The sequence below is a fragment of the Gobius niger genome, assembly GCF_951799975.1.
Source record: "Gobius niger genome assembly, chromosome: 22".
Taxonomy (NCBI): Eukaryota; Metazoa; Chordata; class Actinopteri; order Gobiiformes; family Gobiidae; genus Gobius; species Gobius niger.
Window position 1 is genome coordinate 6371161 of NC_136873.1, and position 27960 is coordinate 6399120.

At 38.6% G+C, this 27960-nt stretch overlaps 1 protein-coding gene across 1 annotated transcript in view; it reads left to right on the forward strand.

Moving 5' to 3' along the window:
• The window catches only part of tprn (taperin), a 52368-nt gene extending 34116 nt beyond the window's left edge, over positions 1 to 18252 (forward strand). The window contains exons 3-5 of the mRNA XM_079581094.1: positions 11284 to 11494; positions 16309 to 16427; positions 17937 to 18252. Of these exons, the coding sequence (XP_079437220.1) occupies positions 11284 to 11494; positions 16309 to 16427; positions 17937 to 17999 (393 nt within the window). The 3' untranslated portion in view covers positions 18000 to 18252. The remainder of the gene's footprint in view (positions 1 to 11283; positions 11495 to 16308; positions 16428 to 17936) is intronic.
• Positions 18253 to 27960: the final 9708 nt, after the last annotated feature.

Consider the following 27960-nt stretch of genomic DNA (forward strand, 5'->3'; position numbering starts at 1 on the left):
TTCAGGAAAGGCCGAGCACTTCCTGGTTCCTCCCGTCTGCCCCGGGACAAGCGCGGGCTGCACCCATGACCCGCACGGGGACGGACCGGAGCGTGGCCTTTGTAACGCCTGTTTAATCAGCTGATGTATCTATTGTGGATAAATGAGGCGCGGCGACGCTATTCTGGAAGCCTTAATGGGTTTAACTTTGGTGGTTTCACAACAAAAACGGTCACGGGTTCGATCTGGGCTGGGTTCCCTAAAAAAACATCAAAAAATCAGTAGGAATATTTTTACTTAAGCGCAAGATTCAAATGTATTAATCTTTTATATCGGCGAAATAATGCTTTACTTAAGGCGAGACACTGCAGGTGAATAGGGAAAAAATATATATTTACAGATATCAATTTGAAGCTTCTGCTGTCGATCACTGGCATAAATGTGAGAAAAAAATACATGGCAAGTTTTCTGCCTTTTTATCTTTTCATATAAGAACAAGGTGTTTTATGCCTAAAAATGCCCCAAATTTTCCCATCTTTTCGGCGACGAAATCTGAATAATGGATAGAGCTACATTCAAATTTATGGTTTTATTTTATTGATGAATAAATGAGTTGCCAAGACTTTCTCAGAGGGGATTTAGGATTTCTTGTTTAGTTTTAAAATAAGCAGTTTTTTAGTGGAAAAATTTGTAAAAATTGAATTTTCGCCTTATTTTTTGACATTCAAAACTCAATAAATGGGGCTTAAGGGATTAAATAATAAAAAATCCCTCTGAAAAAATCTTCCAAATATTGTTCAGTCCAAGGCTGGAAAATGTGAAGTCTTTAGGTCCGACTGACGTGGACATAGTGTCGCCACAATGACAGAAAAATGTGTTTTGAGAAAAAGGCCCTTGAAATTGCGTTCTCCCATATAAGTCTATGGGGGAACATTGAATCAGCGCAATATTTAAACATGTTATTGTGAAGATTTGGCATATTTTCTGTTTCCGGGTGAAAGCTTATATGTTCAGAGACCGATTTGGCCCAAAACCTGAAAACTGAAAAAATTGAGTTTTGCCTGTAGTGTCTCCCCTTAAATAGACAAAAGTAAGAGAAAGTGAACTTACTTAAAGCCATACTACATAACTTTTCAAACCTATAATTTAATAACTATGGTGTCTATAGTGCATGAAGAAGCATTGTAAGTATTAAAAGTTAAAGGCAGAATACTTACAAGGCTTGTAGTACTAGCTAACAGTCTCCAATAAAGGACCACTTGCTGTTTCAGTGCAATTTACTGGGTTGACTGCAAAACACTGCGTTAACAATTATTATGCAAATTGTATTTCAGTGTCATGCTTTGTAGCAGCTGTTCTATTAATCTGATGTATTTGTCTGGCGGAAACCGTCCTCATTGTGCCTTTATCCGCACAAACCCGTGTGTGTCTGAATCAGGCACAGATCGGGACAAAACAGTACGATGATTACGCTTAATCTTTCATGAAATATCCAATGTTTTCATACCGAGTCCAAGACATTCAACTTTTCACGCTTTTCATCAGGAGAGAGATCCTTTTTCTTTCCCATATTGCTTGAAAATGGTGGTCTGCTTAATAATGCGGAACGTCCTTTTTCAGTAGTTTGTCCCTTCACTGGGCTTAAATGACAACTAATTATCATAACTTTCTAAGATTGATGTCTTGATGTTTTTTTACCTTTATGGCACTGAAATACAATTTGCATAATGATTGTTAACGTAGTGCACTGAAACAAAGAAAATGCATATTACAGTCTTTTTTGGGACGGAAATACCATGTAAATAGAGAATAAGTAGCTTAAAGTTAGCTGAAAACCTACAAAAAATGGTTAGCACGATGCCATGAGGATGCTAACGTTATTAGCGCTGAATATTTTCTTACAAATTATAAATTGGAAACATCACAAAATCCCCAAAACATTTATCTGATGCAAGCTAGCATAACTTTCATCAAAATACTTACAGCCAGATATTATTGTACGGCCAAAATAAAACATTATAGGCTTCAACGCTCTGACTGTGGGACTGTTAGGAGCATAGATGTAGTATACAGATGTAGAACATACACGCTTTAGCTCGCTCATATCATCTGAATTTGTCCAGAAGAGACGCGAGCAAAACTTTAGTTTGTTTTGGCAGGTGTAACGCTGTTTATTGTCCCACCGAAACACAGAAAAAGGGTTCTGCCTTGACATTAAAGGGATATTTCAGGATTTTTGACATAGGGCCTCATTTCCTAGTTCTCCAGAGTGTTGCTGATTTCTGGAGATATATTTTTTTGTAATTTATGTAGTTCTTCTGTTTGGAGAGTTTCGTGGCGCTAGGCTAATGCTAGGCTAGTGCATGTCTATGGTATCAGCTAGCCTGCATTAAAAACAGTCTGACCCGCTCCACAGAGCACCTGAGGCAAATCACTTATAACACCAGACTAACCATATAACTGTCTGTGTCCATAGAATAATTTTTGGAATATACCTCTATGTTTCCCAACCAGGGGTACGGGGACCCCTGGGGGTACTCGAGGACCAAGCAGGGGGTACTTGAAACAATTTCAGATTGAAAAAATGGAGAAATTGAACATAATTTTTATAGGAAAAGCTATATTTTTCAGTAAAATATGTTGCCATGGGAGAATTTTAGCATTATTTTGACTGCAATATTGTCCTTTTTCTTACAAATACCACTTCTAAGTAATTACTTTTTAAAAAATAACTGCAACACCCCTGAGGTAGGGGGTACACGGACGACCATTGAAAGGCCCAAGGGGTACGCAAGACAATAAAGGTTGGGAACCACTGATATAACTGACCTGCATCACATGAATGATCGCATTTTGAGGGACTATTTTCTAGCAGATCACTCCGCCGCTGCGTAGCTCATACAACCACGAAGCTGATGCTGCTCAAATATAAGGTCTTTTAAATGCAAAACGGTTAAAATTACTCTATGGACACAGACATTTATATGGTTAGTCTGGTGTTATAAGTGATTTGCCTCAGGTGCTCTGTGGAGCGGGTCACACTGTTTTTAATGCAGGCTAGCTGATACCATAGACATGCACTAGCCTTGCATTAGCCTAGCGCCACGAAACTCTTCAAATATAAGAACTGCATGAATTACAACAACAAAAAAACACTCTGGATAACTAGGAAATGAGGCCCTGTGTCAAAAATCCTGAAATATCCCTTTAATGTCAAGGCAGAGCCCCTTTTAGAGAGAGATTAACACTGTGTTAACACTACAGGCCGGCACGTTTATCCTCCAGTGATGTAGCAACATATAAACTCCTTCCCCTCCCTCTGCGTCGGTGCCTTGTGCACCACTCGTGAGAGCAGTGGGGATGCGGCAGACGTTTGTAAGGCGACACCGGCAGCAGCGGGGCGGAGATCGAACAAACTCCGCCTGCGATTCCCCCACGTCATTATGGGAGAGGTTAAAGAGAAAACGGTTCACTTAGAAAGGCTCGCGTTGCAGTCGGAGGCACGGCTCCAGACGAGCGCCACATTCAGCCCCGCGGTCACGGCATTGTCCCGCATTGTGTGCATACAAGGGGAGGCAACCAAAAAGTCTATTATAAACTAAGTCCCATTGACGGAGCTAATACAGGGTTTCCGCGGGACATTGAGGGCGAGTCACTGGATGAATTGTGGTAAAATCAAGGCTTTCAATAGCAAAAAATAGGGCCCAAAATGTTTTCAGCTGCAAGTTTTGCTGAAAAAATTGGAGACAAGATGTAGTTGTTTGGAGAGAATGTTGTCGTAGCTGAAGCAGAATTGATGTTTTGATTGAGATTAAAGCAGCACTAAGTAGCTTGTTTACCTTAAGCCCTTAACTCCCGCCGGAACCGAGCACATTTTCTACAGCGCTACGCCAATCCAAAAGCTTCAGGGAAAAAGGTGGGAAAATAGCAGCAGAACAGACAAAAACAAGGATGAAAAAGGGAGGAAAAAATGGACAAAAAATGGACAAAAGTGAGAAAAATTTGACGAAATATGGAGGAAAAAATCGACGAAAAATGGACAAAAAAGTGATATGAATTTGACAAAAAATTCGAATGATTTGACGAAAAAGTGACAAAAAAATGACAGAAAAATGACAAAAAAATCTCAAAAAAATGACAAAAACGTGAGAAAAATTGGACGAAAAATTGAGAAAAAAATTACGAAAAAGTGACAAAAAAATAACAAAAAAATGACCAGAAAAATGACAAAAATTGACAAAAAAGTGAGAAAAATTTGACAAAAAAATGAGAATAAAAATCTCATTTTTGTCCAATTTCTATCACATTTTTGTCATTTTTTTTAATCACATTTTTGTCATTTTTTGTCGTATTTTTGTCATTTATTTTTTGGTCATTTTATGTCATATTTTTGTCATTTTTTTTTTGTCATTTTTTGTCACATTTTTGTCTTTTTTTTTAATCACATTTTTGTCATTTTTTGTCACATTTTTGTCATTTTTTGTCACATTTTTGTCATTTTTTTGGTCATTTTTTATCACATTTTTGTCATTTTTTGTCACATTTTTGTCATTTTTTGGGTAATTTTTTTGTCAATTTCTCGTGACATTTTTGCCACTTTTTCATCAATTTTTCATCACTTTTATATCAATGTTTTCTCACTTTTTTGTCACATTTCCATCATTGTTTCCGTCTCAGTTTTGTTGCTATTTTCACAGCTTTTTTCCAGAAGCTTTTGGACTGGGGTAAAGCCAAACTGGAGAAAATGCTCTCGGTTCAGGTGGGAGTTAAGGGGTTAAAGATGTCTTAACAGTTTTTTTTGGCCCGGACTGTTTTCAAAACTAGAAAAAAAATGTATATAATTTTAGCTGCTGTTTAGCCTGAAACCTCTGATCCAGATCCAGGTGTACGTTCGGAGCCGACAGCTGACCGTCTTCCCACCAACGCCATTTTTAAACAGGCCCACACGTCCCCATGGCAACCGCGGTAAAAATACTACCGCCGCCGCCTCCTCGTTCCTCCTGCGCATTACCAACCGCAGCACATCACACTGAGCTGTTACTGTCACCAGAGGAATATAAAAACAGTAAACAAAATCAATAAAGGAAGTTTGTTTTAAAGTCTTCATTACAGACGGAGTAGCTTTGTGTTTTCAATGCAGGTTCAAATCTTTAAAGGGACTATAGGGAGTTCAAAAATGTTAAAATTGTGTGTTTTCCTCCCCCTACATGTTCCAGCCATGTCCTAATGTGTTAGAATGAGTTCACCACAACGGCCTCTAAAGTCCTGTTGCTCAAAAAGGTGTCACTTCGGGTCCAAATTGCCGTCATGCACAAGCTTAAAGGGAAATATCAGGATACTCTAGACTCTGAAAATTGATGTTAAGTGAGAAAACTAGCAAAAGATCTGCGTGAAAAATCTATTTTCACCTGCCATGTCTTGCCTTAAAGGGCTGTATGCAAGTCGGCCATTTTATACTCACCACTGCCACCTCAGGCCATATGTGTAACTGCACCTTAAAGGGATAGTTCAGGATTTTTGACACAGGGCCTCATTTCCTAGTTATCCAGAGTTGATTTCTGGAGATATTTTATTCTTAAATTCATGCAGTTCTTATATTTGAAGAGCTTTGTTGCGCTAGGCTAGTGCATGTCTATGGTATCAGCTAGCCTGCATTAAAAACAGTCTGACCCGCTCCACAGAGCAGCTGAGGCAAATCACTTATAACACCAGACTAACCACCAATTGAGCAGCATCAGCTTCGTGGTTGTATAAGCTAATATCCAGCAGCGGAGTGATCTGCCAGAAAATATTCCCTCATAATTCGGTAAATCATGTGATACAAGGTCAGTTATATTCCAAAAATTATTCTATCGACACAGATATGGTTAGTCTGGCGTTATAAGTGATTTGCCTCAGGTGCTCTGTGGAGCGGGTCAGACTGTTTTGAATGCAGGCTAGCTGATACCATAGACATGCACTAGCCTAGCACCTCTAAATTCTGCAAACATAAGAACTGCATGAATTACAAACAAATATATCTCCAGAAATCAACAACACTCTGGATAACCAGGAAATGAGGCCCTATGTCAAACATCCTGAACTATCCCTTTAATATAAGTTAGATTCCTATCTATTTCCATTGGAGCTGTTGTCATGGTAACGATAAACAAATGTTTAACTGTTTTTGGAAATATCAAATAAACCTTTTTTTTTATCGTCACAAATGTCGTTCCAGCAGAACCACATTTTTTAGTTGTGGTTTTACGCTTATAATCGCTAGTTTTAGTTTAATCTTATTTCTCTTGATCACTTCCTGCCTCCAGATGATGTCACTGATGATGTCACCAGTTAAAGGGTCTATACAACCCCTTTAAGGCAAGACATGGCAGGTGAAAATAGAGTTGTGTGTTGTGAGTGCTAGTTTTCTCACTTAACATCAATTTCAAGTCTAGAGTATAAGAAAGACAAAACTAACCATCTACGATACTCATTTTATATCATGTTATTGATCAATCTAATCCAGTGGTTCTCAACCTTTTAGAGCCGCGACCCCCATTGTAACAGTTAATTAGGATCGTGACCCCCACCCGGGTCAGACCATGGGAAAAACAGGGACATTAACCCCAAAGCTTCTGGAAAAAAGCTGTGAAAATAGCGACAAAACTGAGACGAAAACAATGATGGAAATGTGACAAAAAAGTGACGAAAAATTTATGAAAAAGTGGCAAAAATGAGACAAAATGTGACACAAAAATGACAAAAATGTGAAAAAATTTGACAAAAATGTGACAAAAAATGAAAAAAATGTGACAAAAAAAATTTGACGAAAAAATGAAAAAAAAATGTGACACAAAAATGACAAAAATGTGATAAAAAATTGACCAAAAAAATTACAAAAATGTGACAAAAAATGACACAAATTTGACAAAAAAAATTGACAAAAAAATGAAAAAAATGTGACAAAATGTGACACAAAAATGACAAAAATGTGATAAAAATGTGACCAAAAAATGACCAAAAAAATGACAAAAATGTGAAAAAATGTGACAAAAAATGACAAAAATTTGATTAAAAAAAATTGACGAAAAAATGAAAAAAATGTGATAAAAATTTGACGAAAAAATGACAAAAAAATTGACAAAAAATGACAAAAAATTGATTTAAAAAAATTGACGAAAAAATGAAAAAAAATGTGATAAAAATGTGACACAAAAATGACAAAAATGTGATACAAATTTGACGAAAAAATGACAAAAAAAATGACAAAAATGACAAAAAAAAACCAACAAAAAAATTATGGAAAAAAAATCTGATGGCGTGAGGAAAAAGATCCTCTCGGTTCAGGCGGGAGTTAAGAGGTTAACCTATATAACTCTTAAAAAACAAAGAAAAAACAATGGCTAAAACAAAAATGAATTACATTTAGAACAAATAATGGCACCTTGGTAAAACAGCATGTATGCTACAACACCATAACAATAATATTAAAATGTATATTTCATCTATATGCTCTGGCGACCCCCCCCAAATTTGTCTCGCGACCCCCAGGTTGAGAAGCCCTGATCTAATCATCCGAGAGCTACTAGATTGTACTTTTAAGCCTTTCTGGTGGCGCCCGCTCTGCTGTTTTTGCTTCTCGTGTTCGCTCAGTTACTTTAAATGACTCAACTCAGTCCTGAACGTCACATAACTGCTCACAACCAGCACAGCAGTAAAAGTACAGTGTCTTATCTCCCTGTAAATGAGCTGACGTGAGCAGATGGATATACATGTCCACGTTTCAGTCACCGCGGATCATCTCAGCGCAATGAGGAAGTGCGAACGAGCCGTCAACTTGTTAATGTTCAGCCGCGCAGAGGTCTTAAACAGAACCGCATCAAAGTCTGTGCCGATACAAACTGCACTCTCAGCGGGACACTGCCTCAATGGGCCGTTTGTTTCCCCCCCTAAATACATTTGGCTCCGGGACAAGAGGTCCGGTCTGCATGACAAGTGACTGCCCGAGTGTAAATACAGACACAAAATCTGCGCCTTACTTCCGTGAAAATGCTCTGCGGACGTGCATTTCCTACTTAAAATCCACGCAGTTCTTATATTTGAAGAGTTTAGCGGCGCTAGGCTAGTGCTAGGCTAGTGCATGTCTATGGTAACTAGTAGCCAGCATTAAAAATCATGGGGTCAGTCCTCAGACATTTATATGGGTCGTCTGGTGTTATAAGTGATTTGCCTTTTGGGTCAGACTGTTTTTAATGCAAGGCTACTAGTTACCATAGACATGCACTAGCCTAGCATTAGCTTAGCATCAAAAAACTCTTTAAATATAAGGACTGCATGACTTAAAAATATATATATCTCCAGAAATCATCAACATTCTGGATAACTAGGAAATAGGGCCTTATGTCAAAAATCCTGAAATATCCCTTTAACCTCTTAACTCCCGCCTGAACCGAGAGCATTTTCTCCAGTTCAGCTTTACCCAAATCCCTGTAGGCCAGTGTAACGCCATCATTTGAAAGCTAAGATCTACAAAACTCATCTAAATGGAAAAGAAATTTGATGACGTGAGGAAAAAGATCCATCATTTTTGTAACTGTTTTGTTTGGTTTTTTTCTTCATTTTTTTCACTTTCTGTCGCATTTTTGTCATATTTTTGTGACATTTTTTGTCAATTTTTGCGTGACATTTTTGGCACTTTTTCATCAAATTTTGTCATTTTTTCGTCAATTTATGGTAACATTTTTTTTACATTTTAGTAATTTTTTTGTGACATTTTTTGTACATTTTTTTGTGACATTTTTGGCACTTTTTCATCAAATTTGGTCATTTTGTGTCATTTTTTGTCATTTTTTTGTGACATTTTTTGTGACATTTTTGGCACTTTTTCATCATTTTTCATCATTTTTTTGTGACATTTTTTGTCAATTTTTGCGTGACATTTTTGGCACTTTTTCATCTATTTTTGTCATTTTTTGTCATTTTTTGTGACATTTTTGGCACTTTTTCATCGAATTTGGTCATTTTTTGTCCTTTTTTTGTCATTTTTTGGTACATTTTTTGTGACATTTTAGTAATTTTTTTGTGACATTTTTTTATGACATTTTTTGTTGATTTTTTTGTGACATTTTTTGTACATTTTTGTGTGACATTTTTGGCACTTTTTCATCAATTTTCATAATTTTTTCATCAATTTTTCCTCACTTTTTTGTCAAAGTTTTCTCACTTTTTTGTCACATTTTCATCATTGTTTTCGTCTCGTTCTGTCGCTATTTTCACACCTTTTTTCCAGAAGCTTTTGGACTGGGGTAAAGCCACACTGGAGAAAATGTGCTCGGTTCAGGTGGGAGTTAAGGGGTTCAATGCTCTGTTTGTAAAAAGACAATGTTGCGTTAAAAAAAAGAAACCCATGTTTTGCGCAAAACTACACATTTTACTGCAAAACATAGCTTTTCCTCCCTTTTTTTTCAATCTGAAAGAGTAAAAAGTACTTCCTGCTTGGTCCTCGAGTACCCCTGGTTGGGAAACACTGATTTCAAGCCTGATTCCTCCCCTTTTGTGCTTGAAGTGTTTTGGCCTTGTTTAAAAGTGCAACATTTTTGCCTGACGGTCGGACAGGAAATAAGTGAAATATTTTCTGTTCTTGTTGAACTGTAACCCTTGTTTTTCCTGCTCGGGTTAACTGACCCCGTGGTCACCAACGAATGTAAGAAACTGTGTCGAATGCTGACTTTTAGTGCCAGGGAATGTCTGCTTGTTTACTGGATTTCGGACGAGATTCAAACATAATCAGGGGTGGACTGGCCATATGTCCATTCTGGAAGAGCACAGAACTGCCACTGGCTCGAGGGCCACCGGTCCCGCCTCAACCGAGCTTTACCCAAATCTAAAAGCCAAAAAGAAAAGCATCAAAATAGCGAGAAAAAGAGGATGAAAACATGAGAAAAACACGGACACAAAAAAACACCAAAAAAAAGTGATAGAAAAAATAATTTAAAATTCATCAAAAATGTGACAAAAATTCAACAAAAATATGACAAAAATTCGACAAAAATGTGACAAAAATGTAATAAAAATTCAACAAAAAGTGAAAAAAAATGTGACAAAAATGTGACCAAAATGTGACAAAAATTCAACAAAAATGTGACAAAAATTCAACAAAAATGTGACAAAAATGTGACAAAAATGTAATAAAAATTCAACAAAAAGTGAAAAAAATGTGACAAAAATGTGACAAAAATTCAACAAAAATGTGACAAAAATTCAACAAAAATGTGACAAAAACTCAACAAAAATGTGACAAAAATGTGACAAAAATGTGACAAAAATGTGACAAAAATGTGACAAAAATGTAATAAAAATTCAACAAAAAGTGAAAAAAATGTGACAAAAATGTGACAAAAACTCAACAAAAATGTGACAAAAACTCAACAAAAATGTGACAAAAATTCAACTAAAATGTGACAAAAATGTGACAAAAATTCAACTAAAATGTGACAAAAATGTGACAAAAATTCAACAAAAATATGACAAAAATTCAACCAAAAAGTGACAAAAATGTGACAAAAATTCAACAAAAATGTGACAAAAATTCAACAAAAATGTGACAAAAATTCAACAAAAATGTGACAAAAATTCAACTAAAATGTGACAAAAATTCAACTAAAATTCAACAAAAAGTGACAAAAATGTGACAAAAATTTAAAAAAAAAAGTGACAAAAATGTGACAAAAACTCAATAAAAAAGTGACAAAAACTCAATAAAAAAGTGACAAAAATTCTACAAAAATGTGACAAAAACTCAACAAAAATTCAATAAAAAAAGTGACAAAAATTCAACAAAAATGTGACAAAAATTCAACAAAAATGTGACAAAAAGAAAAAAAGAAAAGGAAAAAAAAAAACATACAAAAGGTGACACAACACAGCAACAGCGCGAGGAAAAAGGTCATTTTTGTGGGTCTTAGCTTTCAAATGAGGACAGAATGCATTTGGTTAAGGCGGGCGGTAAGAGGTTAAAACATGTATTTGTGAAAGTGTCACATTTACCCTAATTTGGGCCGGGCTGGTCAGAGTCCAGGGCTGTTTTTCAGTCCCAGTCCGGCCCTGAACATAATGGTATAAATAGTTTTGAGCCACATTTCCCTTGATTATTTGACTGATCTGTTACATGTGTGTTTTGAATTGGAACATGTCATTATTTGCTCGGGCCTATGTTTGTTAGATTGTCCGATTGTTCATTATTTTATTTTTTAAATCTTTTATTATTGACGCTAAAAACTCCCACGGCGTTGTTGACCGGTGCGTGTGGTGTTTCGTGTGTTCCAGCTGAAGATCTCCTTCAACGAGGCGAGCCTGCAGAGCACGTACGAGTACCCGTCCGAGACCAGCGCCTGGGACAGTGAGGACGAGGAGGACGAGGAGGACGGGGGCAGGACGGGGAAGGACAGTCCAGAGGAGCAGCCCAGCATGGTGGGGCGCATCCACATACCCCGGGCCGGGCTGGGGGGGTCGCCGGCGCACCCCAACAACGCCAACGGTGGGTTCGCTCAGGAATCAAAATTGCCTGAAGACATTTTTAGACAAGATTTTGCAAAAAAATATATAATAATGGACTTTAATTTGACTTTTTGTATTGCCATGGTTATTATTTCGCTGCCTTATAGATACAGACGGCATCTTGTCATAGAAGGGGGCGTGGCTTCGCCTAGGGGGAAAATAGAATCTTTAGAGAAACACAATTTTCCCTCTTTTTTCCCATTTTCTGGTGGAATATCAACTTATTTATCACATAAATAAAGTCAAATGTAAATCGGGCCCATATGGATATTTTCTCACAGCAGATTGTTCAGTAGAAGTGAAAAAACGGCAGTTGTAGCAAGCACTAGCTAACCGTTAGCATTAGCCCGATGCTAACATGTAGCATCATGTTAGCATTCTCCGTTATTCATGTATTTATGGGCTGTTGAACCACTTTGCTCCTCCCCATGTCTTTGTATCTTTATTTAGTAGAAACTATATTCATAATTCAGCATTTGTTACAGTAGTTTTTGAATAATTAGAGAAAGTTTAGATTTTTTTCAAAATTGTTTTCCCCCTTAACTGTTTTCAAAAATGACCATATATGGGCGATTCCAGAAATGCCGTCTGTATCTATTGGACACTGGCAAGAAGTGACATAAACTGCGTTTCCATCAAACAAAATGCGAATCTTTTCAAAATGCGCTAAAGCAAAGCGTATAACAGATGCGAATTTTACGTGTTTCCATCAAGCTGTTCTAGCGAATAACGGCACTGTTGTAACTATGGCAAACCAGAGCCAAAGATGGAGACCGGGCCACAATCTCATCCTCTGTCCACACAAACCTGTCCTTCTTATGCTGGGTTTACACATAACGGCGACAAGTCACGAATGCCACGAATCCACATTCGTGGCCGAGGATCACGAATGTGGCTGATTTGGGGGTAGAGGTTTCACGCGCCGCCACGAACTGTTGCGACCTGTTACTGCGTGTTACGATTAGCCTAATGGCACGAATTATTGCGCACGGTCACGAATATGCGTCCCGCACTGCTGCGTGCTGCTGCGTGTTATTGGGAATTGTCGCGTTCTGTCAAAAATCTGTCAAGAATTGGGCGAATGTGGACAAGATCGCTGCCGCGCACACCGGGGTGGAGGCGGAGCAGAGACGTCTCGCTCCGCCGTGCTCCCCTGACTCGTTGGGCTCAATAGCTCCACGACTTGGGCTGACTTTACTCCACAGAATAAGCATAAAAACACTACACTCACTGTGCACTCGATCTTCTGAGGATCCGTCGAACTTGCTGCTCTTAAACCTCTTTATCCAATGATTCTCACTCGTCTGGTCAGTCCTCAGCTCCATTTGGAAAAACTTTATAATCCACAAAAACAGGCCTGTCTCCACCTGCCCCGCGCCCACCGGCGCTTGTTTTACGTGTCTAAGGTTGTAAATAAGCCTTAACTTCTCCATGGTGTAGCTGCTGCAACCACGCGCTGTTGTTTTGGTGCGAGGCAGCGTGGGAGATGCATTCAGGGACCGCGGGAAAGGCGCACTTCTTACTGTCCCTTTTTCCCCACAAACGCGGGGAAAATCGTGACAAATATATAACAGTGGGGTTCTCCAGCGGGGGGGCAATAGGGGTGGCAGGGACTGGCTCCCAAACATCAGGAGGAACGACCGCAGGAGGAGGAAAAGCCGGCCGAACAACTTCAGCACCTGAGGAGCGGCGGCAGCAGGTGCTGTCCCGGGACTGGCCGAGTGTGTGTGACTTTCCTTTTGCTGCTGCAGGTCCAAAAAAGTACTTTTCGGCGTAGCGTGTGTTTCCATCAATTTTGTGCGTGAAAACAGTGATTCTGCTCAACGAATGCTGTACGAATGCTGTACGAATGCTGTACGAATGCCCTCACGCTGAATTACGAAGCGCCACTCCTCATCACGAAAGGACACGCTCCGCTGCGAACTCCACGAACAGAGGGTGAATCGTGTCATGTCACGAACTGATGCGTTTTGTTAAGAATCCCATTAAGGCGCGTTAAACCCTGCATAAGCAGCCATGTTACCATGGAAACGACGCTAGCACCAGCGTCTGTTTATTCGCTTCATGACATTTATTCGACAAACTGCGTTTCCATCTCGCAAAATACGCATCAACAGTTATGCGCACAAATCAAAAACCACCTCAAGCGAGCGGATAAACTTTTTATGCGAATTAAGAGTTTAAATGCGAAATTTGGTGTTTCCATCACTCGTAAATTATGCGCAACTTCGAAATGCGCATTTTAGTCCAGTGATGGAAACGCAGTTATAGACATAAAAAAAAACGGAGAATGGGCTAATGCTAATGGTTAGCTAGCGCTAGCTACAACTGCCGTTTTTTCACTTCTACTGAACAATCTGCTGTGAGAAAATATCCAAATGGGCCCTATTTACACTTGACTTTATTTGTATGTGATAAATAAGTTCATAAAAAAGTGACAAAAAAGCGAGAAAACATTGACGAAAAATGACAAAAATGTGATAAAAATGTGATAAAAACTGACGAAAAAATGTGACAAAAAATGACAAAAAAATTACAAAAATGTGACAAAATGCTACAAAACAAAAACAATTTTGAAAAAAATCTAAACTTTCTCTAATTATTCAAAAACTACTTTAACAAACGCTAAATTATGAATATAGTTTCTTCTAAATAAAGCTATAAAGACATGGGGAGGAGCAAAGTGGTTCAACAGCCCATAAATACATTTAAAAAAAAAACGAGAATGCTAACATGATGCTACATGCTAGCATCGGGCTAATGCTAACGGTTAGCTAGCGCTAGCTACAACTGCCGTTTTTTCACTTCTACTGAACAATCTGCTGTGAGAGAATATCCATATGGGCCCGATTTACACTTGACTTTATTTGTATGTGATAAATAAGTTCATATTCCACCAGAAAATGGCTAAAAAGAGATGCCGTCTGTATCTATACTAAGCATTGTTAACTGTTGCCATGCCAACCATGTTATATCAATGAGGTACGAATGAGTCAGAATTCTCTAGATGGAGCAACGTCTACGTCAGATCAGGGGCGCCAAAAGGTTACCGCTCTCGCAAAGATCGACTGAGAACCTTTAATTTACACATGAAAAGACTTTTTATTTGTTTCATTTATTGGCGAATGTGAAAAGTCATGGAATTGAGCTGTTGCTTCAGATAATTCACCGAGAATCATGACGTCATCAGTGACATTTGCTTGTGTAACTTTTTCGCTGGTTGCTTTATAATGCCACTACAGCTTTTAGTCTGTCCCTTTTATATTGTCGTTAAATTTAGCTTATGAGAGCAAATGGTACAGGGTTTATTCAGCAGCAAACCTACTAGCTGCTAATGCTAATGCTAATGTGTGTTTAAAACCCAGAGAATCATTAATTAGGCTGAGCACTTTTAATAAGTCTGAATATTTGCCCATTAACCTCTTAACTCCCGCCTGAACCGAGAGCATTTTCTCCAGTTCAGCTTTACCCAAATCCTGTAGGCCAGTGTAACGCCTCATTTGAAAGACCTACAAAACTACAATGATCTTTTTCCTCACGTCATCAGATTTTTTTTGCCCATCATTTTTTGGGGGGTTTTCAACTAATTTTTGTAACTTTTTAGTACATTTTTTGTCAAATTGTTTGTAATTTTTTTGTCACTTTTTGGTCACTTTCTGTCCTTTTTTTGTCAATTGTTTTGTCAATTTTTTGTCACATTTTTGTAACATTTTTTTGTAAATTTTTGTGACATTTTTGCCACTTTTTCATAATTTTTTCATATTTTTTCATAAAACAAAAATGTGATAAAAATGACAAAAAATAACCAAAAAAGACACAAAAATGACAAAAATGTGATTAAAAAAAGTGACAAAAATGTGACAAAAAATGACAAAAATGTGACAAAATGCTACAAAAAAATTACGAAAATGTGATAAAAATGTGACAAAAAATGACAAAAAATTACAAAAATGTGATAAAAAACAATTGACAAAAATGTGACAAAAAATGACCAAAAAAATGACAAAAAAAAATTAAAAAATTTGTTGAGTTGAATACCCAACAAAAAAAATATGGAAAAAAATCTGATGACGTGAGAAAAAAGATCCTCTCGGTTCAGGCGGAAGTTAAGAGGTTAACATATCTCATGACATATAATGAGATGTTTAGTGGCCATCGGATGTGTATGTGACTCCACAAAAAGCAGAAACTTAGCTAAATATGATGTAGCATTTATCTCAGAGGACACTTTTATACCTGTGAACATCTCTACATTCAATACAACAGCTGAAAACATCTGGATCACTCATAATTTGGGATGTTTGATGGCTAATGCTAACGGCTATAGGAAAAAAAACATTAAACAGGCGGAGGGGCTAGTGGACAGTGTCTGCATACGCTAGGATCGAATTCCACTTCTCCTTTTTATTTCTATGCCTCTATGTCATGAACAAATTGAAATTTTCTTCATTAAATTGCTGCGTGCTGAAGCAAAACAAGGATTAACACACCATTATCCATCAAACTAAGTCAGACATACATACAAAAGGAAGAAATAAGAACCTAAAAGTAATAGATATCAACAAAAAATAGTGTTTGTGTCCTTATTTCTCATGTTTTCTGGTGTCAGTAAGTACAATGACATTTTACCATCTGTACTGGCACAATCGTGTGGTTACGATGCCACCTTCTGGTTATTTCTTGAACTGCACTCAACATTTGTGGGTCTAATTATTATGCAGTCGTCATGTCACGGTTTAAGACTAGGAGAATTTGCCTGTGCTTTGTGTTTTAATTTCACTTTTTTCGCCCCAGATCTTTCGAACTACATTCCCAAACACTCGGTGGACTACAACACGTGGCAGGAGCAGAGGCACCAGGAGGTGGCGCTCAGAGAGGGGTCTCCGCAGCCCGCACTCACAGACGAGGTCATGGTGAGGTCAACCACCATTTTCTCATTTTAAAGGGATATTTCAGGATTTTTGACATAGGGCCTCATTTCCTAGTTATCCAGAGTGTTGCTGGTACCTGGAGATATTTTTTTGGGAATTCATGCAGTTCTTATGTTTGAAGAGTTTCGTGACGCTAGGCTAATGCCAGGCTAGCACATTTCTATGGTATCAGCTAGCCTGCATTAAAAACAGTGTGACCCGCTCCACAGAGCACCTGAGGCAAATCACTTATAACACCAGACTAACCATATAAATGTCTGTGTCCATAGAATATTTTTAACCATTTTGCATTTAAAATACCTTATATTTGAGCAGCATCAGCTTCATGGTTGTATAAGCTACGCGGCGGCGGAGTGATCTGCTAGAAAATAGTCCCTCAAAATGCGATCATTCATGTGATGCAGGTCAGTTATATTCCAAACATGATTCTATGGACACAGACATTTACATGGTTAGTCTGGTGTTATAAGTGATTTGCCTCAGGTGCTCGGTGGACAAGGCCGTGGGAACCCAAGGTGCTGAGGGCGCTGCAGCACCCCCTGGTGGATGGTTTGTGAACTGCAGGCAATATCAACCCCTTAACTCCCACCTGAACCGAGCACATTTTCTCCAGCTTTACCCCAGTCCAAAAGCTTCTGGAAAAAAGGTGTGAAAATAGCAACAAAACTGAGACGAAAACAAGGATGAAAATGTGAAAAAAGTGAGAAAACGTTGGTAAAAAAGTGACAAAAAATTGACAAAAATTGACAAAAATTTGACAAAAAAGTGAGAAAAATTTGACGAAAAATTGAAAAAAAATGGACGAAAAAGTGATAAGAATTTGACCAAAAAATGTGAATAATTTGACGAAAAAGTGACAAAAAAAGTGAGAAAAAATGGACGAAAAAGTGATAAGAATTTGACCAAAAAAATGTGAATAATTTGACAAAAAAGTGACAAAAATGAGACGACTGCCCAGCAAAAAAAGTGATGAAAAAAACATCTGATGTGAGGAAAAAGATCAATTTAGTTTTGTAGGTCTTTCAAGTGACGCGTCACACTGGCCTACAGGATTTGGGTAAAGCTGAACTAGGGAAAATGCTCTCGGTTCAGGCGGGAGTTAAGAGGTTAATAAATAGGATTTATGCACAGAAAAAGTATTTTGGGGTCAAAATTTTGTCCCTCAGCGCCCCCTAACTAAAATATCTTCCCACGGCTCTGACTGTGGAGCGGGTCAGACTGTTTTTAATGCAGGCTAGCTGATACCATAGACATACACTAGCCTTGCATTAGCCTAGCGCCACGAAACTCTTCAAAAATAAGAACTGCATGAATTACAAAAAAAAATATCTCCAGGTACCAGCAACACTCTGGATAACTAGGAAATGAGGCCCTATGTCAAAAATCCTGAAATATCCCTTTAAATACTGACGTGCTCGAGAGTACTACAACTATTTCTTTATTATAAAATGCCTACATCCATGTAAAGCTAAACGACTTGTTCCTCCGCAGTTGACCCCAGCAGACAGCTCGTCCCTCTCCGACTACAGCAGTGAACCAGCGCTCTACTTCTGAACCCCTGAACCTCTGAGGCTCTCGTCTCTCCAGCCTGTGTAGCTCCACTGCCCCTGGACCACGGGACCGCTCCCTAAAGCACACGTCCTCCTCACACTGCGGACCTCCCTCCCTACTCACTCTCCTTCCCCGAGACCCGCCCCTGTTCCTGCCCCACGAGCAGCCGGTCTGTTACGGGGCGGTGGGTCTGTCTGTAGCTCACACTCAGACTGGGGTAAAGATGGGCACTTCCTGATACTACACCTACTCTCTCTGGGCACATTTCTACGATTCATAAAGCAGCTTTTCGTACTGTTATCAGTGGTCCAATGGTCTTGATGTCCGACAGAAACAGTAAAGTGCGGTTAAAACGAAACAAATATCCTGTCTTCTTCCTTTCGTCCAGCTCAAATGAACCTGCTCGACCACACGAGGGTGATTCTCATTCTCTGAACGTTCATTCCTACCACTAGAACAATAATGCTAACAATAACAAGCCTCTAAACCAGTGGTTCCCAACCTTTATTTTCTTACGTACCCCTTGGGCCTTTCAACGGTCGTCCATGTACCCCCTACCTCAGGGGTGTTGCAGTTTATTTAGAAAGTAATTACTTAAAAATGGTATTTGTAAGAAAAAGGACAATGTGGCGTTCAAAAGACAACCTAAAATTCTCCCAATTTGACTGAAAAATATAGCTTTTCCTATAAATATGTTTCCTTTTCCCCCTTTTTTCAATCTGAAATAGTGTCAAGTACCCCCTGCTAGGTCCTTGAGGGGTCCCCGTACCCCTGGTTGGGAAACACCGTTAAACACCGTTAAACGAAACTGGTATTGTGTCAAAAAATATAGTTGAGGTACTACAGGGATTGAAAAAATAAAAGTGTTTCAGCTCAGTTTTTCCCCGCAATTTGTTCCCTATATTTTCCCCCCAATTTGTTTTTTCACACAAAACTCCTGATTTTTTTTCTTCTTTTTTACACTATTTTTCCTTCTTTTTTGCCACAATTTCCCATACAAAGCCGATACTGGAAAATAAAATACAATATATCAATATCTGACTGAATATCTGATACTGAACCGACACCAGTTTTGGCTCTGAACATCTTAAAAACACAACTTTTACCACCTAAATCTAAGTGAATATGGGCATGCTGCATATCATTATAAAGCTAAGAATCCGGGGAATCCAACCGCTAAGTTAGTTTTAACCTCCGCAAATGTCGTTTTGATCGCCGCGCAAAATTCTGCGGTTAGCGATAGCATGCTAAAGCTAGCGGAAGCATGCTAACGCTAACGAAAACTAATCAAGGCTGGGTCAGAAACTATGATAGAAGTACCTAAATTCGCCTAATGAAATAAAATAACCACCTCTAAAGCCAAGTGTTTGTATTTTAGTTTAAGAAATAACTGATAGATATTTGTAATGAACAGATCTCTTCATGTGAGTTGTTATTAATCAGGGCTGTGGGAAGATATTTTGGCTAGGGGGTGCTGAGAGACAAGATTGCCCCCCAAAACGCTATTTCTTTGCTTATTTCCTATTTATTAACATCTATTAACATTGCCTGTAATGCATAGACGATCCACCAGGTGGTGCTGTTGCGCCCTCAGCACCCTGGGTTCCCACGGCCTTGTTATTAATGGAATCTAAAGCCTGCACCCAAGAATATTTAGTGTAGAAAAGTCATCCATGTTAAATGTTTATCCAAGAGTTAGTTATAATTGATAATTTATCTGTAACGTGACAATAAAATATGACTTTATTGATTGATCGGTAAATATCGGATATCGGCAGATGCTCAAAGATGCTAGTTTCTCCCAATTTTCTGCCCATTTTTTCAAAAAATATTCTTGACATTGGAGATGAACCCAATATTGTACATTTCCAAACCTTATTGTTCTGTTTTTCTGGTTCTAGTTGACAAACATTTTAGTATAGAGTTCGGGAATGTGATGTCATATCGCTAAGCATTATGGGATTAGCAGCAATTGTAAACTAATGGAGATTTTAAAAGCTAAAATACTGGAGTTATTGTTCACATTAAAACACTTGGACACCGCCGTGAGTTAGATGTATTTACCAGCAGTAACTCGGCAGCTAATGGAGCTGTTCCACGGCTTTTTATACTGTTTTTATCCAATGTTAGCCTATGGAAAATGTATGCTAACAGCTGTATGCTAACTGTGGAATTTCCCGAACTCTATTAACGGAACCTAAATCCTGTACCCGAGAATATTTAGTGTGGAAAAGTCATCCATGTTAAATGTTCATCCAAGGCTTAGTTATAATTGATAATTTATCTGTAACATGACAATAAGATATGACTTTATTGATTGATCGGTAAATATCGGATATCGGCAGATACTCAAAGATGCTAATTTCTCCCAATTTTCTGCAGATTTTTTCAAAGATTATTCTTGACATTGGAGATGAACCCAATATTGTACATTTCCAAACGTTATTGTTCTGTTTTCTGGTTCTAGATGACAAATATTTTAGTATAGAGTTCGGGAATGTGACGTCATATCGCTAAGCATTATGGGATTAGCAGCAATTGTAAACTAATGGAGATTTTAGAAGTTAAAATACTGGATTTATTGTTCACATTAAAACACTTGGACACCACAGTGAGTTAGACGTATTTACCAGCAGTATCTCAGTAGCTAACGGAGCTGTTCCACGGCTTTTTATACTGTTTTTATCCAATGTTAGCCTATGGAAAATGTATGCTAACAGCTGCAAAGATGGCGGATCTCCATGGTAACTGTGGAATTTCCCGAACTCTATTAATGGAACCTAAATCCTGTACCTGTGTGGAAAAGTCATCCATGTTAAATGCTTATCCAAGAGTTAGTTATAATTGATAATTTATCTGTAACATGACAAAAAAATATGACTTTATTGATTGATCGGTAAATATCGGATATCGGAAGATGCTCAAACCCCAGTGTAGGTATCGGTAGCAAAAAAGCTGGTTCGAGTTGGCTCTAATTTCTGAATTCTCCCAATTTTTTGCCCATTTTTTCAAAAATTATTCTTGACATTGGAGATGAACCCAATATTGTACATTTCCAAACGTTATTGTTCTGTTTTCTGGTTCTAGATGACAAATATGTTAGTACAGGTGTCGAAAAATACAATAAAATTCAGGTATCGGTATCACAAACCAAGTATCGTACCAGTACCCAGCCCTACATCTGGGTTTACCATGACTATACATAGTTTTTTCCCTTAGAAGAACTACAAGAACAACGTAAAAACATGGCTAGAAGCTCTGACAGACCTTGTGCCCATCTTTACCCAGTCGTTCCCTGCTGTCTTTACTGAAACCACTGAGAGGAGGTCTTGCTCTCAAACTGTAGCTCCACGGGAGGCGGCCAGAGCAAACTTGAATGTGCAGGAAGCCTTACCCCCCCAACGCCGCGGTGAGTTCAGTGTTAAAAGGTCTGGAAGGGTCAGGACAACAACAAGCGGACCAGAGACGGGACAAATTGCCATTCTGTTCGTTTTGTACCTGCATGTTTTCATTGGATTTTGTACGTTTTTCGGGCCTTTTTTTTTTTTTTCATGGCAAACTGAAGCCACTGGACGATCCGTCGGACTTTGGAAAAAAAAAAAAAACACACAACATTTTATGCACCATCAGAGGAGTGTAGCATTGTTTTACTCAATCGTGCAGAAGTGCCCTTGGCCAATGTTGTCTGTTGTGTGTGCGAGTTTTGGGACCAGTTTTAAGTCATGTTGAATGTCTTTAAGTGTGATCACCGATGCTTTTTTTTTGGGACCAAAGCTTGACCCCGGACTGTTCTTTTTTTTTTCTCGTAATACCCAGCGCCGATACTGGCACCTCCGATAATCTGTGATGACGTGGGTTTGTCTCGGAGTTTTGAGGACTTCTGACTTCTGAGGAAATATACAAACATTTATCTTTGCTATGTTCGTGTCTCTGTAAACACAAGGCAGTACTCGACTAAAACTCCTTTTCTTGTGCCTTTTCTCGCTAAATTCCTACTGACGGCCACTGTGGAGTCATTCAGCGACGTTCGGCATGTTGAATTCGAGATGTTTTGCGTCAAATTGCCTTTAGACGTTTAGCTAAGAGTGCATAGGTTTATCCAAAGATCGACCACTACAATGATCGCTTCTGTACGACCGGGTTTCACTGAACTGTGCTCAAAAACGAGCATAAATGTGGGGGGGAAATAGCTGTAGCCCAAAATACATTGTAAAAACATCTATGCATTCACAAGATGATGTGGAAATTGTTGATATGCAATCTCTCAACAAAGTCTTCTTCTACCCTTTTGTAGTTGAATCAAGCCAATTGTCTTTTTTAGCAACACAGCCATCAAAGCTAAGCTGTTTGCTAGCACATTTTTGATGGTTTCCGATCGTTTTTGAGAAAGTCCCCGAGATTTGACCACCCTAATCCATGGATGCAGGATATTTCCATCCCTGCGAAAGACTTTTTAACTTAACCCCGTACCCTAAACCCCCGGGCTATCCCGCCAAGGCCGTGGGAACCCAGGGTGCTGAGGGCGCTGCGGCACCCCCTGGTGGGTAGTTTGTGAACTGCAGGCAATATCAACCCCTTATTAACTCCCACCTGAACCGAGCACATTTTCTCCAGCTTTACCCCCAGTCCAAAAGGTTCTGGAAAAAAGGTGTGAAAATAGCGACAAAACTGAGACGAAAACAATGATGGAAATGTGAAAAAAGTGAGAAAACATTGACGAAAAAGTGACAAAAAATGTACAAAAAAATGACAAAAATGGACAAAAAAGTGAGAAAAATTTGGCGAAAAATTGGGGAAAAAATGGACGAAAAAGTGATAAGAATTTGACAAAAAAATGCGAATAATTTGACGAAAAAGTGACAAAAAAATGACAAAAAAAAAATGACAAAAATGGACAAAAAAGTGAGAAACATTTGACGAAAAATGGACGAAAAAAGTGATAAGAATTTGACCAAAAAATGCGAATAATTTGACGAATAATTTGACGAATAATTTGACGAAAAAGTGACAAAAAATTTACAAAAAATGACAAAAATGGACAAAAAATTGACCAAAAAATGCGAATAATTTGACGAAAAAGTGCCAAAAAAAATGAGACTACTGCCCTACAAAAAAGTGATGAAAAAAAATCTGATGATGTGAGGAAAAAGATCAATATAATTTTGTAGGTCTTTCAAATGAGGCGTTACACTGGCCTACAGGATTTGGGTAAAGCTGAACTGGAGAAAATGCTCTCGGTTCAGGCGGGAGTCAAGAGGTTAATAAATAGGATTTATGCACAGAAAAAGTATTTTGGGGGTATATTTTGTCCCTCAGCGCCCCCTAACTAAAACATCTTCCCACGGCTCTGTATCCCGCAGCACTCGGGATTCTCCATCTGGAGTGCGAAACCGTCTGTGAAAACCAAACAAAAAGTCCTATCTGAAGCCCTAAAACCAAGCTTCCAGTAACGTTTACAGCTCCACGGAGGCCGAACGCACCAACTGTTGAGAAAGCCGCGGTCAACGGGGTCAGGCTTTGGTCACTCTACAAATTGTAAACCACTTTTTTCTACTGGTAACTGTAGGCATTTGTAAAAGCGAGGTTCCTTTTGACATCTCCGCCTCATGTACTGTAACATTCCACTGTCAGGCTAGAGCGGCAAAGAAAGGAGTGAATATGACTTGAATACGAAATACTGACATTGGTTTGAACAGTTTAGTTTAAATGAACATGAACAATTCGTTTTTTTCAAATTCTGTTGAAAAAAGCTATTAAAGCAGTACTAAGTAACCCCTAGAGGCCATAAGCGGCACTGCAGGTGTCGTAGCATGTTGCAGTTTTTTACTTATTAATTGTCCGTGAGAGTAAATACTACGCTGACAGAAAAGACAAAGGAAGAGAGGGATATTGCACATCGAAATACACAAAGAAGATCATTTTTTTACACTCAAACTTGGCTGTAAATACTGTTTAAGTGGCGCTAGCTTCGCCTGTTAGCTTCTTCTTTATGACTCTATTAGTGTGTATTGGGGCTGCAGGGAAAGTTGCAATTGTGGTTTTGTGTCCACCAGGGGGAGATGAAGACCCCCCCAATCATACCGTTAACACTTGTATTACCCCCAGAGGGACGACGGAAAGGATTTATTAATGTAAACAAGTTACGTAGTACTGCTTTAAGAAAAACAAAAACCAGGCCCAAAACAAGACTAGCTAAATGGGCTCTGGGCACGGAAGGTTTTTTGGCTAACTTCCTGTTGAGTGGTGGAGGGTAGAGTCCGTTAGCCTGCTCAATGTGTTTTCCTGATAGCCGTTAGCATTAGCCACACAACTGAACGATTGACTGAACAGACCTTGTGAGGTTTTACTTTAGATACAAACCAGTGTATTAAAGTGTCCTCTGAGCTAAATGCTAATTCAAATTCAGCTAACGTTTGCTTTTTTCGGGGTCAGATACACATTGAATGGCCACTAAACATAATTTTATAATATGCTAATGAGAAAGACACCTCCAGAGTCCAGAATTCGACGGCTAAATGGGCTCTGGGCACGGAAGGTTTTAGCTAACTTCCTGTTGAGTGGTGGAGGGTAGAGTCCGTTAGCCTGCTCTATGTGTTTTCCTTATAGCTGTTAGCATTAGCCACAGAAAAAACCCGCAAATTATGTACAATTGACTTATAGCCGTTAGCATTAGCCACCAAAAAACCCCGCAAATTATGAACGATTGACTGAACGATTGACTGTACAGACCTTGTGAGGTTTTACTTTAGAAACAAACCAGTGTATTAAAGTATCCTCTGAGCTAAATGCTAATTCAAATTCAGCTAACGTTTTGCTTTTTGCGGGGTCGGACACACATTGAATGGCCACTAAACATAATTTTATATTATGCTAATGAGAAAGACACCTCCAGAGTCCAGGATTCGACGGCTAAATGGGCTCTGGGCACGGAAGGTTTTAGCTAACTTCCTGTTGAGTGGTGGAGGGTAGAGTCCGTTAGCCTGCTCAATGTGTTTTCCTTCTAGCCGTTAGCATTAGCCACACAAAAAAAAACGCAAATTATGAACAATTAACTGAACGATTGACTGTACAGACCTAGTGAGGTTTTACTTTAGATACAAACCAGTGTATTAAAGTATCCTCAGAGCTAAATGCTAATTCAAATTCAGCTAACGTTTTGCTTTTTGCGGGGTCGGATACACATTGAATGGCCACTAAACATAATTTTATAATATGCTAATGAGAAAGACACCTCCAGAGTCCAGGATTCGACGGCTAAATGGGCTCTGGGCACGGAAGGTTTTTTGGCTAACTTCCTGTTGAGCGGTGGAGGGTAGAGTCGGTTAGCCTGCTCAATGTGTTTTCCTGATAGCCGTTAGCATTAGCCACCAAAAAAACCCGCAAATTTTGAACGATTGACTGTACAGACCTTGTGAGGTTTTACTTTAGATACAAACCAGTGTATTAAAGTGTCCTCTGAGCTAAATGCTAATTCAAATTCAGCTAACGTTTTGCTTTTTGCGGGGTCGGATACACATTGAATGGCCACTAAACATAATTTTATAATATGCTAATGAGAAAGACACCTCCAGAGTCCAGGATTCGACGGCTAAATGGGCTCTGGGCACGGAAGGTTTTAGCTAACTTCCTGTTGAGTGGTGGAGGGTAGAGTCGGTTAGCCTGCTCAATGTGTTTTCCTTATAGCCGTTAGCATTAGCCACCAAAAGAAAAATACACAAATTATGAACGATTGACTGTACAGACCTTGTGAGGTTTTACTTTAGATACAAACCAGTGTATTAAAGTGTCCTCTGAGCTAAATGCTAATTCAAATTCAGCTAACGTTTTGCTTTTTGTGGGGTCGGATACACATTGAATGGCCACTAAACGTAATTTTATAATATGCTAATGAGAAAGACACCTCCAGAGTCCAGGATTCGACGGCTAAATGGGCTCTGGGCACGGAAGGTTTTAGCTAACTTCCTGTTGAGTGGTGGAGGGTAGAGTCGGTTAGCCTGCTCAATGTGTTTTCCTTATAGCCGTTAGCATTAGCCACCAAAAGAAAAATACACAAATTATGAACGATTGACTGTACAGACCTTGTGAGGTTTTACTTTAGATACAAACCAGTGTATTAAAGTGTCCTCTGAGCTAAATGCTAATTCAAATTCAGCTAACGTTTTGCTTTTTGTGGGGTCGGATACACATTGAATGGCCACTAAACATAATTTCATAATATGCTAATGAGAAAGACACCTCCAGAGGCCAGGATTCGACGGCCATTTTAACATTTGTTAGCGTCAAATTAGCGTTAGCCTTTAGCTTGATACCACGCTACATCAATAGTGTGTTTTAATGGGCTAATACCAGCGACCTCCTCAATGGATATGAATATTGTGACGGTCGTATTGGAGCAATAAAATGGCGTTAAGGAGCAAGTAAAAAGAATAAACTGAAAAACTCAGACCAAGGTTAATATTACGGATTAAAGTCATCCCTTCTTTGTTTTGCCGCCGAAAAGAATATGCTGGTTATGCCACTCTGTAACATGACTGTGACCGAATGCAAGATGGCGCGTGTACAAAAACGCCGCAATGGTCTTTTTTTTTAAAACCACAATTTTTATATCTAACGACGATGAGGTGTGTTTTTTATTTTTATTTGACTCATAATTAATGCCAACTGTTCTTTTTACGTTGTCGCAATCCACTCTGAGACCAGTATTGTTGTACAGCTCTTGTCCATATGTCGATAATTTTTCAAGATTTGATGTCTTTTTTTTTTTTTTACTTTGATCGTCCGTGCTTTGGGAGATTTTTATTCGTCGGCGTTCGTCGGGAGGTTTGTGTCTTTTGCACTGTTATGTTTTCGAGCTTCGTTTTGCACACGGAGAGAGAGGGGAGGTCGACGGGAAGAGACGGAAACTTAGGAGTTAGAATCCAAATTGACTTAAGAAAAGTCTATTATAAACTAAGTCCCATTGACGGGCCTAATACAGGGTTTCCGCGGGACATTGAGAACGAGTCACTGGATGAATTGTGGTAAAATCAAGGCTTTCGATTTGATTCAATGCTGCCATTTTCTTTAGAAATGGTGACATTATTGCAAAAAATAGGGTCCAAAATGTCTTCAGTTGCAAGTTTTGCTGAAAATTGGAGACAGGATATAGTAGTTTGGAGAGAATGTTGTCTTAGCTAAAGCAGAATTGATGTTTTGATTGCGATTAAAGCAGCACTAAGTAACTTTTTTACTTTAAGCCCTTAACTCCCACCTGAACCGAGCACATTTTCTCCTTCTGGAAAAAAGGTATGAAAATAGCAACAAAAGTGAGACGAAAACAATGATGAAAATGTGAAAAAAGTGGGGGGGAAAATGGCGAAAAAGTGCCCAAAAATGTACAAAAAAAATACAAAGGTTTGACAAAAAAGTAAGAAAAATTTGACGAAAAATTGAGAAAAAATGGATGAAAAAGTGACAAAAAAGTGAGAAAAATTTGACTAATTTTTTTTTTTAAATGGACGAAAAAGTGACAAAAAATGTACAAAAAATTACAATAGTTTGACAAAAAAGTGAGAAAAATTTGACGAAAAATGGAGAAAAAATTGACAAAAAAGTGACAAAAAATTTACAAAAAAATGACAAAAAAGTGAGAAAAATTTGACAAAAAACTCACGAAAATTTGACAAAAATGAGACGACTGCCCAACAAAAAAAGTCATGAAAAAAAAATCTGATGACGTGAGGAAAAAGATCAATTTAGTTTTGTAAGTCTTTCAAATGAGGTGTTACAGGATTTGGGTAAAGCTGAACTGGAGAAAATGCTCTCGGTTCAGGCGGGAGTTAAGAGGTTATTAATGGCCACTGGTCTGATTACGATCCATAAAACACTGTGCAGTTTGAAAACGGTTCTGCGATCCACTTTAACTTCTCTGTATGTGCTGACGTTCCAAAAAAAAACATTGAGATTTCCTCCCCCTGACTCAGAA